This window comes from Sinohyriopsis cumingii, chromosome 18 (genome assembly GCF_028554795.1).
Source record: "Sinohyriopsis cumingii isolate HCF-2022 chromosome 18, ASM2855479v2, whole genome shotgun sequence".
In the NCBI taxonomy this organism is placed as follows: domain Eukaryota; kingdom Metazoa; phylum Mollusca; class Bivalvia; order Unionida; family Unionidae; genus Sinohyriopsis; species Sinohyriopsis cumingii.
Window position 1 is genome coordinate 35449780 of NC_142978.1, and position 13963 is coordinate 35463742.

At 36.0% G+C, this 13963-nt stretch overlaps 2 protein-coding genes across 2 annotated transcripts in view; both read left to right on the forward strand.

Annotated features, from left to right (window-relative positions):
* The first annotated feature begins 3745 nt into the window (after positions 1-3745).
* Positions 3746-7829, forward strand: LOC149776383 (uncharacterized). Its single transcript, XM_089942355.1, has 4 exons — positions 3746-3833; positions 4330-4433; positions 6194-6353; positions 7698-7829. The coding sequence occupies exons 2-4, from the start codon at positions 4355-4357 to the stop codon at positions 7753-7755; spliced, it is 297 nt and encodes a 98-aa protein (XP_089798481.1). The 5' UTR covers positions 3746-3833; positions 4330-4354; the 3' UTR covers positions 7756-7829.
* A 5687-nt stretch (positions 7830-13516) lies between these two features.
* The window catches only part of LOC149776384 (uncharacterized), a 36863-nt gene continuing 36416 nt past the window's right edge, over positions 13517-13963 (forward strand). The window contains exon 1 of the mRNA XM_089940751.1: positions 13517-13559. The gene's annotated coding sequence lies outside the window, so the exon portion shown is untranslated. The remainder of the gene's footprint in view (positions 13560-13963) is intronic.

The window sequence follows — 13963 nt, forward strand, 5'->3', positions numbered from 1 at the left end:
ACTTTGCGGAAGGTATAAAAAAATGTACATCATAATTTGGTTAGTGCTTTCCAATTAGATTTTTCCGAGATAGGGGACCAAAATGGGAGATAATTAAGAAGCATTTCAACAAAGATGAGTGCGGGAAACTGAAAAATTACATTGGTGAAAATCGTGTCAATCTGGTCAAGAACATGTCACATTCACATTATTTCTCTCATAATTATTTTGTGTGCTTTTTAAATAAACAGAGGAATGAATTACTTACCACTGGCTAATATTCCTGCAATAAAAGAAAGACAGTAACTTGCAAAAAGTGCATTGTATGGATTAATATGTAAAAAGGGATGTGAACACAAACTCAGGAACATTAATTGCAAGTTATGCATATCCCACGTACATCCAGATTCTTTAAGGAATATGAAATGTGACCTCTCAGAGGAAGTGTACAAAAATTGTATGTTTTAATACAGAAGTTCTTAAATAAATGGTTGTGACCTTGATAGCACTAGTGAACGCTTTTAAACTACAAAAGCAAGGCTAATCACAATTTATAATGATCCAAGGTGTATTACACTAATTTATGAAACCCTATATCCAATGAAGAGAGGAAACCCAAATAAAATATTTGACAAGAAAGTTAAAAAGAAAAGAATGCTTCCAAGCAAACAATATCTAGCTGATAATGACAATTTGATGCCCCAATTATAGAACAGTGGCAAAAACATAACCCATAATGATCAGGTTAGAGCTTTTGCCCAGCCAGATACAGTCTGTGACATTACAGAAAAGATTGTATCAAGTAATGAGATTCACAATGTCAAGCTAAGAAATCCACAATTACAGCGCTCCCTATCTAACATGAAGAATGCTACTCACGACACCGAGAATGTTGCATATAAAACGGTTGATACATACAGTTTTTAATTTTTTTGTAGTGAGGAAAATGAAGACCTTGCTAGCATAAGGTAGTCCTATAGATGGAAATGCCTCTAGAGAAGTTTATAGCGATTTCTAAAGATGTGATTCATTCTATCATCTCTCTCACTCTCTTAAAGTGTATGTACAGTATCGAACTATATGCGTTAGAACTATCATGCTGAAATGCAAAGGGGATGCATTAAATATCAACTTTGACTAGAAATCCGAAATATACATTACTTGCTTAGGGTATTAAATGAGAACTCAAACTTGATCTCCATTGTTCATTAATATTTCGGCTAAGAATATCCGTATTTTTAGCACAATGTATTTAGTAATGTAATTTGAAACTTACGCCTGTTTTAAGAGTGGAAGTAAGAACTGTACGAGTAGTATCATATAATTTTAATCTAATTTTCACATCTTTAGCGCAATTACTTCTAATTAAATTTTTAATCGTAACTCATGACAGTTGAATATTTCGGCTAAGAATATCCGTATTTTTAGCACAATGTATTTAGTAATGTAATTTGAAACGTACGCCTGTTTTAAGAGTGGAAGTAAGAACTATACGAGTAATATCATATACTTTTAATCTAATTTTCACATCTTTAGCGCAATTACTTCTAATTAAATTTTTCATCGTACCTGACCTAATAATCATATAAAGGAGAAGCACATAATAAATTATTGCAACAATTTGGTATATCTAATATATATATATATATATATATATATATATATATATATATATATATATATATATATATATATATATATATATATCCTAAATAAAGACTACCTAACACAAAGAAAAGTTTGCAATCGTAATCTGATTTCAAAGGATAATGTTCAGATAGACACCTGTACATAGGACTTATGAAAGGTAATTGGATTTCATATGTTAAAAGTGTTCATGGAGCTGTACACGTTTGTATTCATTTGAGCTTAGAATTAGTTCTTGGTTTAGTTTTATTGAACTAATAAATTAAAATAAATGCATGTACAGACGTGTGTGGTAAAACTTTGTTTCTGCACTTAGAGTTCTCGTGAATTGCTGCAATTAAGTCAGTGACATCTGTCATATTTGAGTGAAAAATGTTTTAAGTTAACATTACAAATTATGATTATACGTTAACATTTAACATGTTGCATTTTAGTCTTTTACAATAATTATTACATAGCTACGATTCCCTGATTGCACGGTCGCTCACTGTTATACCTCCCTATCCATATCATTGTCTTAACTACTGAAATATCTGCCATTATGTATTAAAATTAACAATATGTACTGATGTTTTCTGATCTTAATTTTCTGCTAGGGTGAAAGCCAAGATTACCCAAACACTACCCACAACATCCGTCCCAGAAATGTTCTTTTTGCTATAAATCGGAGAACAAGTGTAGACTTTGTACGGTATGTCTATCACATGAAAGATTACTGATGACAGTTGAAGAAAGGTTTGCATTAGAAGACCAATGTACAAAGAGTTAGCTGGAGTTGCAGTACGCTTAAGTGAGGAAAGCGAATCCCTTGTGTTGTACTGTTATAGGTTTGAATACTCTGAATCACTATATTCTGAATTTCATTAGCATGGAGCCATTATCGAAACGAGAATCTATCATATATATTACATTATTTAAAAGAATACTTATCTTGAGTTAATAGAAAAAACAAATATAACAGCTCTATAGAAGACCCAGGTCCCCGCTTCGAATTGTCTGCCACTTAGTTAACTATGGTCCATCCCTTCTAGACAGGCTTTTGCAAATTTGTATCATTGTCATCTTTTAATACTGTAGTAATGTCCCAAGGACAATTTCAGTACTATTACAGGGCAACTGGTGCAAGCAGACTTTAGAGGTTTCCATTCAGGTCAGGTTAATTTTTCTCCATCTATTCTCCAGAGATTTCCAAGCATTTGTCTGTCTTATGGAAGAGAGCAAAAGCGAGGGATGTGGGGTGAGAGGCATAATAGGGGATGCAGAAGAAATTGCTATGAAATTGTGAACATTATTAATCCCTTATATAATGTAAATTAAAATAAGAATATGAATATCGTATTCTTGCTAATTTTGTTATTAATAACTGATAACCTGAAGCTCATTACTTGTCTTGAGATTATAGAAGCGACAGTCTACTATTTAACCAACAACTGTTTGTGGATTCATAAGCTATGCGTGAATCTCAACTTCATATATCAGTTGTATTGGTACATCACATTGGCATACAGTAACCGTTCAAAAGCTATCTATATGTATGTGAGTGTGTGTGTGCGTGCGTGGGTCGGTGGGTGAAAGTGCCAAACGCGAAACAACATATCTGGTCATAATGTTGTTAAAAAGGTCACAGCAAAAGCTTACAGAATGGATGAAAGAGTGCAACGGTATTGTAACAGTTACTATGATGATATTTATTAGGTACAGACGTTATATGAGAAATTGCAGATGTATGCACAGTTTGCAACATAAATAGTCCAATTAGGTGAGAAATGTGTCCCATATATAACCAAATATGTCTAACTGATGACTTTCCTCTTATATTAATCATATACATCCCGTGCAATTTTAAATATGCCGTTTATGTTTTGAAACAACTAATTCATTTCAATTCCATTCATGGTTATCATACCAAGTAACTTTAAGGTTGTTATATTTCCAGTTTGATAATTAAGTGGATAATTATGGCAAGGAGCAACCAGCCTTTGTTTGACACATTAAACACGTATCAAACTCTCCAGCACAACATGCAAATATTGTTCTTCTAAAAATATGTGGTTTTATAAAGTTAAAATATTACGTACGGCGAGCTTCCGTACTGAACAATACGTCTATAATGATGACCCTAAGTGACATTTCGTGACGAGCTTTCATTCCTGGAGTATAAGATCCCCTGTCTGTACGTGTATGTTGTTGCAGTCCTTCTAAAATCGGTAAGTTGTTAGTTTGTCATTTATTTATTACGGTCCAGAGGCTCAGCGATTTGCATGGAGGTGTCTTAGTCCTACCAAGATTGGCGCTTATTGAATTTTCTTGCTCCGCACTCCGAATAGCACACCGCAAAGTAGCTTTTAAATGTGGTGCCGTGCCGTTAATCTCCTATCCAAACAATATCTGCATCGTCTATTTCTATTCGGAAGGTGTGGAGAAATGACAATGTACTTAGTGCATTTCAGGCAAGTCAGATTGCATGTAGATGTTTACATTATAACGTGCGTGTTACTAACGCCTTCGGCCTTTAAAAATCACACATTTTGTTTAGATGTTTCTTAAAGGTTGTAACAAATGTTTACCTAACATTCAAAATTTTACTTTTCTGGAACAGCCAATTTATTCAGGACCATAATTATACACCACTGTACAACACAACTGCATCAATCCAAACGATGCCTGCATAGATACATAAACTATTCATTATATTTTTTTCAGAACTAAAAGCCTGTCAGCAGAAAACATGAAGCTTGCCGTCATTCTCTTTGTCTGTATCTGTGCTGTTTTCAGCGCACCGGAAAAGAGAGTATTATTAGATTCTCGTAAGTGACGTCCTTCAGAACTTTAGAAAATCGAATTTTTTAATTTCTTTCTTGTGAATTCTATAACATTCACCAAAGGAATACTCTTAAGACAAAGATATGAAATTTCATTTAACAACATATACGATAACGGTTATCTCATAAAATTAGAGTTTGTTTGTGTTTATACAGTTCAGTTTTATAGCTGTCATACGACCGAGTGCGCCACATTACTTGAATAAGTTTAATACAACTGACGTTGATTCAGAATTATAAAACAGTGTTTATTAGACAAGAATGGAATCAAAAAAATTAATTACAGAAAAGTTTATTGCCAAAAATGGTTTTCTTTAATTTTTAAATTTATTATGCAGTTAACCATTGCAATGATGTTATATTTAGAAGAACCTTCCATTTTGTTATTACACCTTTATGGACCTTTATGTACAAAGATAAACTAATGATAGACCTAAGGTGTAATTAAGAAAAAAGCCTTTAACTACTCAGTCGCCCAATCATCTGCTAGGTTAGATCTGAGTCTGTTAATAGCAATTCAAAGGGACATACGAAAGCCAGTTAGTTAGTTAGTCTAAAGGTATCCAAATATGAGAAAAATACACAAAGGATTCATCATATATTTATATGCTTCTTTTATATTATGTTTACTTTGTCAGTCAGTGATATATTTTTGATAAAGTGGTTTACATATTTCTTATATTCCAATAAATGTTTCTGGAACCACATAAACGAAAACGTCTTAATATTCGATACAAGTATTCATGTTTACGCCAACAACCATGAACGGCGTTTGGGTGGCAAGTGGGGCGACCGCCCCAACCCCGCTCTTGAGGGATCCCCTCGCTTCAGGCCTAAGGTCGTCCTTTTGAGTTTGTCAAGCTATATTCTCCGGTAAATTGGAAACGCTGATACAGGCCGTATGTAATGCACGCAAAGTTGCGAAGTCAACTTAGTCAACTTCGTAAAGCACTTAACAGTTGATCTAGTCTAGACATAATCAGTGTTTGCAGTAGCATACCAATCGAGATACCGATACTCTGACCCCGCGCGGTCATGGTCTGCCCTAGGCCCCGCGTAATCCTAACGCCGCCTTTGCCAACAACGTGATTACGTTTACTAATACGTGTGGTCGAAATGTGAGGAACTGCACTGCAGTATGGATGAAGGATACTGGCTGCAAGATTTTTCTGCAAAGCGATTTCAAGATATAAGAGCAATTTAAATAGCCCAACACTTTGGTACTTGTTATACGTGGCGCGATCAAATACATAATAGAGGATATGTGAAATGCTTATCGTGATGCATTAGCGAACAGTTGTTGGAAAACAGAGCTGAATTTCAACGAGAGTTAAGAAAATATGGCTCTTTGTCTACCCAAAGCAACATAAAAATTCAAATGATGCAAATACCGAAACCAGGGTTTCTTGTATATATTATACAACTGTCATTCATAATACCTATGAGATTGAGTTGACTTCTTGTTTGTTCTAGAGAATCAAACTTAGTTCATAAAGTATTAGGAGTAAGCAGGGCATCAAACAGGATTAGTTAATCCGATAAAAAAATTCTCCAGTATCCCACTATAAATTATAAATTGGCTCGGCAATGTGCTACCTAACCGTTGTCGGCTCCAGAATTTAGTCGTAATTGTAATACCCTTTACGCCACCTGGGAGTAAGCTCTTTATATTTTTGGATCATAAAAATAAAAATAAAACGTTTTGCGTACGTTGTCCAGCAAAAATAATTTTTTGTATTATACAGTTCATACCTTTGACACCACTCACCTGAAACAGCTCGTGCAGAAACTTCTAAATACTTTGGGGACTGACGGCAGCGAGCAGCTCTGCGAGACAGAATGCCACACTCTTCTGACGGATCCAGCACATCTTCTGCATTATACCTGCCCACTTGTTTGTCATGCGTGAGTCCATAGTTACATCTCTATTAAATTTTATTGTCGGAAATCCTATCACTGACTTCCGATTTGACACCTCTTGTTGGGTTTCTGTTTTGATGTCAAAATATTCCGTAGCTTCAGACGCGAATAATATATTAATATGGAGTCCATATGCTACTGAAAACATTTTGTAATTTTTTAATTATACACGAAATTACAACCGGCTCCTGCTGTCAAATAGGCAGCATAGTGTGACTACATTGGTATTATTGACCAGCGTAACGTCTGCTCGAAGCATGTAACGTGCATTTAAAACACCGAATCTACTCTAGAAATGGATGAAATCCAATTTAATTTTCCAAAGAAAAGTCACATTTTCAGATTGCTGAATTATTAAATACCAGTATCATGGTGCTTCATGTTTTTTCTAATTATGTCTTTTGATTTTTATAAAGTCAACGTCATTACATTTCCTAACTTAACATCTCTATTCCAAAATGTCTTTCAAGATAAATACCCAATCAAGTGTAATGTATGTTGATACTGTTTGAAGTTACAACTCATGTCAACATCTTTTAATAATCAATGATCTTGGCATAATGCATCGACGTCATCGAAACGCTTCTGTATAAATATATGATTATCATTCAGATCCGGACTGCACCTTACGTTAATTTTAATTTATTTTCAAAATTTATTTACAATACAAAAAGGAAACTTTGATCTTATATACATGAACCTCCAAAAATGAAATCAATGATAGTGTAGTGATATAGTGTAGTGATATATAAATATGAAGGAAAGAACAATTGAGGATTTGCAAAAAATACAAACAGCAAAATTGTTATTTGGAAAGTAGCGTCATAGTTCAAATGCATTACGTATTCATAACGGAGCAAATTTATGTAAATATAGAAATAGACATGCATATAAATGTTTCAAACAAAAAAACAAATACTTCGATATAATCTTTGTTCGAATTGGGGTGAAGAGTATTTCTGTGGAACATAAAACATGACTTCACCTCAATTAGGGACAAAACACTAATGAGATTTGGTGTGTTTTATTTGTTTTATGTTCCGATGCAATGGGTAGGGACATTCTGTACTTCTACATTATTTATTCATTTTGCCAAAGAGTTTTAATACAAATCAAATCACATTGAGATTGATAAAAGTTAAACTGAATACACTGAAGAATATACAAGCCTGCACGTTATTTATAACACTGAAATGGTTACCCCTGTGTAAGATATTGAATTACAAATGCAATATTCCTTTTAAATATTTATGAATAAATTGACCAGTAATTAAAAGCTGAACTTCTCACGTTACATTTAACGTCTTCGTCTTGTGTCACTAATTTCAGATTCCAGGCCTTAGTCCACAGATTCAATCTTGTGCCACATACCAGCACCGTCGTGTAAAAGTTTGACACTGTATTGATACCTGTCAATACTAATATGTGTACCAAAGAAATAAAGCTTATCAGGAATCGTAATCTGTTTTATTCTTTATTTTCAAACTCAATCCATACAGGGATGGAAAGAAGTATAATGTCTTCATCACATCTCCGAATATCAGGGCTTACACCGGTGATAGTAGCCTATCATGTTTCTGCGTTCTGCTTATCCTTTAGACCGAATCATGAATGCATTTAATGAATGTGCAAAAATCTCTTCGCCTCTTCGTCAACATTCACAAAATGTAAAGCTACTATATTATGTTACTAAATCGTATCATAATTAGTTATTGGGATTTTGTGTGTTATGCGTAGAAGAAATGAATAACACCTATATCCATTAATCAAATTCAGTAACTGAAGTTTTGACACCTCTTCCGGCTTTATGGTTGGAGTTACATGTCTTCTTTAAGTTACGTGTTGAAAATATTACATAACCAATTAAACACTAATTTCCCAAAGACGCTGGCTGTCTTTCTTTCATCCTGTGCCATTTAAAATCAACTGTCGATGAAAGCAATGTAGAACAAACATATATTTTATTAGCAACATACCTATGCAGAAAGATAGTATTGCAGCCGAACATGGAAATGGGCAAAAAAACTCTTAGCTTCTTCGTAAAGATGCCTCTGTGGGTGTGTATGTGTGTGTGTGTGTGTGTGTGTGTGTGTGTGTGTGTGTGTGTGTGTGTGTGTGTGTGATTAGGATTTTTAACTTAGCTTGAACACTGTTTCAGTCATATCCCTACGATGTCTGCAGTGAGGCAGTTTATAATGATGTCTAGTACTGGGGCGTCATGCCGCAGACATATAGCATAATGTCCCACCCAGTCACATTATCCTAACACCAACCCTACGAGTCCTAACAATACACTATTACTGCTGAGCGCCTAGCGAGGCTGCTGTTCGAATCAGTTTTGTAAATCTTTGGTATGACTCAGCCGGGGTTCAAAGCCACGACCTCTCGCTTCCAAGCCGAACGCTCTAACCACTAGGCCACCAGAGCGGTCTCGTAAAGATGAACAAAACGCAGAACTACTATATTATATTATATTACTAAGTCGTATCATAATTAGTCATTGTGGATTTTGTGAGTTATGTGTAGCAGAAATAAATTCGTCTTAAATCCCTTAAGCAAATTCAGTCATTGTAGTTTTGACACGTCCTGCAGCTCTTAAGCTGGAGTTACGTGCCTTCTCTCAGTTACGTGTTGAAAACATTACCTAACCGATTAAATACTAATTTCCCAAAGAATATGGCTGTCGTTCTTCCGGTTTATGCCATTTTAAATCAACAGTCGATAAAGGCAATGTAGAAAAACATATATTCATTAGCAACATACATACAGACGCACACACATACATACATACATACATACATACATACATACACACATACACACATGCATACATTCTACATTCCCCCTGCGGGTCCGGGGTTGTAGAATTGGCCAGACGTGCCTCGCTACGTGTCGTAAAAGGCGACTAAGTAGAGGCAACCTGTTTGCCGTGGGGTGCGTCCCGTGTCGGGGCAGGAAAGGATCCTGGTAGTTGAGCAGAGGCTTTCCGATGAAATACACTACTTTGGCCTCTACTTCTTCAGGACGGATGGTCGGGATGGGCCCGGTCTCGACAAATCGGCTGGTAACGCCGAGCCCTAGGAAGTCTTTATTTACTCTCTCACCTTCTTTATCTTTCTCCTTGTATCTCTCCTGATACCACCGTGCCCCTACTATCTAGCCCTGTATTTTTCCTTTGTCCTACTCTCAAAAGACTTTCTAGAAGGCGGTGGCTTAACCGGTCAATCGGGAGGTGTCTTTACTTACCGAGTATACCACTATGTATCCCTTACACTTGAACTGTCTCCCCTTATTGGATTCCGCGGCGGGTGGGTGAACATGGGTGATGAATTTAAAACAAAAAACAAAACAATGGAAAACAAAAACAAAAACCAACTGAAGCGTTCTAAACCTATTAAAGACTCAGATGACGTACCATGTAGCGCGGAATCGGTCCCACCCTTCATGGTTATTCAGTCAAAAGATCAAACGAAACCAATTGCTTCGCTGTCTCCATTTATAGTCGAAAAGACTATACTTGGCCAAGTTGGCACGCCGAAAAGTGTAAAGAAACTAAAATCGGATAGATTGCTAGTTGAATGTGAGCATAAGGTGCAAACTGAGAATATCAGAAAAATTCTTTCTATGATATTACGGTTACTACTTTCGCTCATTCGACACTCAAGTCGTCCAAAAGTGTCATTTGTTGCCCAGACCTCGCTGGCGTCAACGACACTGAAATCATCTCGAGAATAAGAAATCAAAGTGTTACTGCAATTCGACGGATTCGATCAAACGCGGTCTTGAAATCAAGGACACGAACACCATCATATTTACCTTTAACACACCAACACTACCTAAGGTAGTAAAAGTTGGCTTTTTACAGGTTAAAGTTGAAGTATACATTCCAAACCCTCTACATTGTTTTAAGTGTCAGAAGTACCGTCACCACGAAGAGAGATGCTCCAGAAACCGTGTGTGTGGCCGATGCGGAGAAACCAGCCATGGAGAAGCAGACTGCAGCGCGACTCCCCATTATGCAAATTGTCGCAAATGTCACCATGCTAATTCTAAAGACTGCGAGACCTGGAAATTAGAGAAGGAAATCCAGTCGGTAAAATATACGTCAAACATTCCCTTCCCAGAGGCCAGAAAGATGGTCGACTCTCGAACCCATCTACATTGCCCAACCTTCTCAACCGTTGTACAAGCCAGTCCAAAGGCAGCCAAGGATCAACAAACTCAAACTGATCAACCAGATTCAACAGCAGATATTAACATTCCACAGTATAAGACGATGACCCTAAACTCACGCTGGATGGAACACTTATTCCAGTTGTTGACGAAACAAATATTTTCGGTATTATCTTCGACAGAAAACTGACTTTTATTCCACAACTAAAGAACTTGAAAGCTAAATGCTTAAAATCTCTAGATCTACTTAAAGTAGTAGCGCACACTGATTGGGGTGCTGGTAGAAAAGTCATCCTCAATTTCTATAGAACGTGTATTCGCACCAAAACTGGACTATGGTTACCTTGTGTATGGTTCAGCCAGAATGTCATATTTGAAAATGCTTGATCCAATTCATCATCAGGGAATAAGACTCACTCTGGGAGCATTTAAGACATCCCCGTGTGATAGCCTCTTCACTGAAGCGAACGAACCACCTATATCACATCGTAGAGGAATGCTTTCCGCACAGTATGCTCTCAAATTAAATTCAAATCCTCTGAACCCTGCTTTTGCGGCTGTTTTTCAACCCAAATACCAAACCTTATACGAAAATAAACCAAACGCCATACCTTCCTTTGGCATTAGAATATCATCCAGCATTGACAGCACAAAAATTGATCGTTCTAAAATTCATCTCCGAAACACCACCATGGCTCTTCAACAACCAAAAGTGCTTTTTAAGCGACACAATGGAAAAAATCTGAGACAAACCCTTCCATCTTCCACAACTCTTACCACGAACTCCTCACTGAATTTAAAAACTACACAAGAATTTATACCGATGGATCAAAGGTTGAGGAAAAGCCTGTTGCAGCCTTCATTTGTGGAAATCACACAACGCAAGTTCGCTTACCAAATGGCACATCTCTTTTTTCAGCCGACATCAGAGCAATAGACCCTACTCTGCAATATATTGCAAACAAACATATTTTAAACAGCATCATCTTCTCCAACTCCCTATCAGTACTTCAATCACTACACAATAGAAAACTGGAAAACCCATTATTGACCAATCTTCTCCCCAAAAGTACTAAGCTGAGTACCTCCCACAATATCGAATACTGCTGGCTACCTAGCCATGTTGGTATTAAAGGTAATGAAAAAGAGGATTGCGCTGCTAAAATCGCCCTATCTCAAGAACTATCTGATTTCAAAACACCGTATACTGATTTTAAACCTAGTATCAAAGAGGTTTTGCGTCAGAAGTGGCCAGTATCATGGAATGATGCAGTGAATAATAAACTTCACAAAATCAACCCAGCCTTTGGACTATGGACTCCTTCCTACAGAATCGTGCGTAGGGAGGAGGTAGTCATTGCAAGAATTCGAATTGGTCATACTTACATAACCCACTCCCACATACTAAAAGGTGAAGACCCACCAGAATGCGTTTCTTGCAATGAACCATTCACTGTTAAGTACTTTCTGATAGAGTGTTTTGACCTGAAACCTACGCGCGCGCGATCAGTATTACAATGTGCATGACATGAAGAAACTTTTTTCATACAATAAACCTCACTTGTATTATAGAATTTCTGAAAGCAGTGAGCATTTATTCTAAGCTATAACATTTACGCCATCAGTTTGAGCATTTGTAAGTAATATATTTACAGTCCATTATCTTCAAAAACTTCTCATATGCCTTTTTTTAACATATACCATTTTCATTTCACGTAGATAGGGAAGACTTATTTATTACAGTTACCATCTTATCGTTTTATTTGGATTTGATATCGCTGGTCGATATAAAACTTTTATCATTTTTTACCTAATAATACATATGATCTTTCGTATGGCGCTAAATAGCCTAACAGTGCTGGTGCGCCGTTAAAAATAAACAAACAAACACACACACACACACACACACATATATATATATATATATATATATATATATATATATATATATATATATATATATATATATATATATATATATATATATATATATATATATATATGCACCCTATATTATTTACTCAGAAATAACACCTATATTTCATTCAATATCATCAACAGTTCAAAGTCTGATTTGCCTGATGTTTTTGGGGTCATTGTATTTTTATTGTTGTGGTTGTCATCTTCGTTGCCGTCCTTTGTCATTATCTTGTAGGCGTCCTTTTATAGTGTCTCGATTATCAATCTCCTAAACAAAAGAGCCGAGAACGCAAAGGTTTTTTCTCAGACGCAAGAAATGTTGATACGGATATATTCTGAGACACTTACTAAATACCATAAGATTTTTCTATTTAGTTATTCCCCCAGAAATCTCAGGGTTTTTTTCGCGAGTTGATTGTATGTATCTAAGCGTTATTGTGATGATATCTATCGGGCAAAGACTTAAAATGGAGTTAGTTGTTCGATTTTGTATATATGAGAAATTCCAGATGTGTACGCAGTTTGGTACAGAACTGGTCGAATTGCGTCAGAGATATGCATCGTATATATCCAGATGAGATTAACTGAAGACTTAATTTCCATTATTGGTATAGATTCCATGCAATTTTAAACATTCTGGACAGGATGTGAAACAAATATTTCATTTAAATTCCACTCATAATGTTTCAATAAAGTAATTTAAACAAAAAGTTCAAACACTTACTGAACAAAAGCAAATCCTGCAAGTCCTTGCCCAAGTAACCTTATACAAGACTAAATTAATATTCGAAAATATCTAGTATTATCACTGTTATTTTCTTACGTTTAAGTAATATATAAGCAAGGCCAAATTAGCCTTTCTTGGACACAATAAACACATATCAGAATCTCGAAGTTTTGTTTTTCTTTACAAGATGAAGCGTTTTTGATTTAAAGCTATGTGGATGTTTCAAAGATACAATATTGGTTCGAAAAGCTTCCATAATGAACCATACGTCCAAAATGATGACCGTAAGTGACATGTCGTGACGAATTCTCATTCAACGAGTATAAAATCCTGTCTCTACTTCTACACTCTTGCATTCCCTCCAGAACTTGGTAAGTTGTTTATTGTTTGTTAATCCCAATGATGTTAATTACCCAAGCTGCGGTGAGTCGGAGCTTCGATCGCAGGACATTAACTCAAGGTATCGCAGGTCTAAATCTTGCCCAGATCATCCTGGGTTGGCTGTTGTGGTGCTTTTATTGAGAAGGCACTTTAGTCCCAAAGAGTCAGCAAAAGGCAGCCCATTAATGTGACGCAGTGCCGTTAAACAATTATCAAATTAGTGTTATCTGATTCGTCTCCTTTAAAGTTGAAGGTGTGTAGAAAGGGTAATGTACTTAGTGGATTTTAGGGTAGTCAGACTGCATGTAGATGTTTACATTATAACGTGCATGTTATTAACTTCTTCGGACTTTGAAAATCACACATTTTGTTTAGATTTTTTATTACCGCTGTA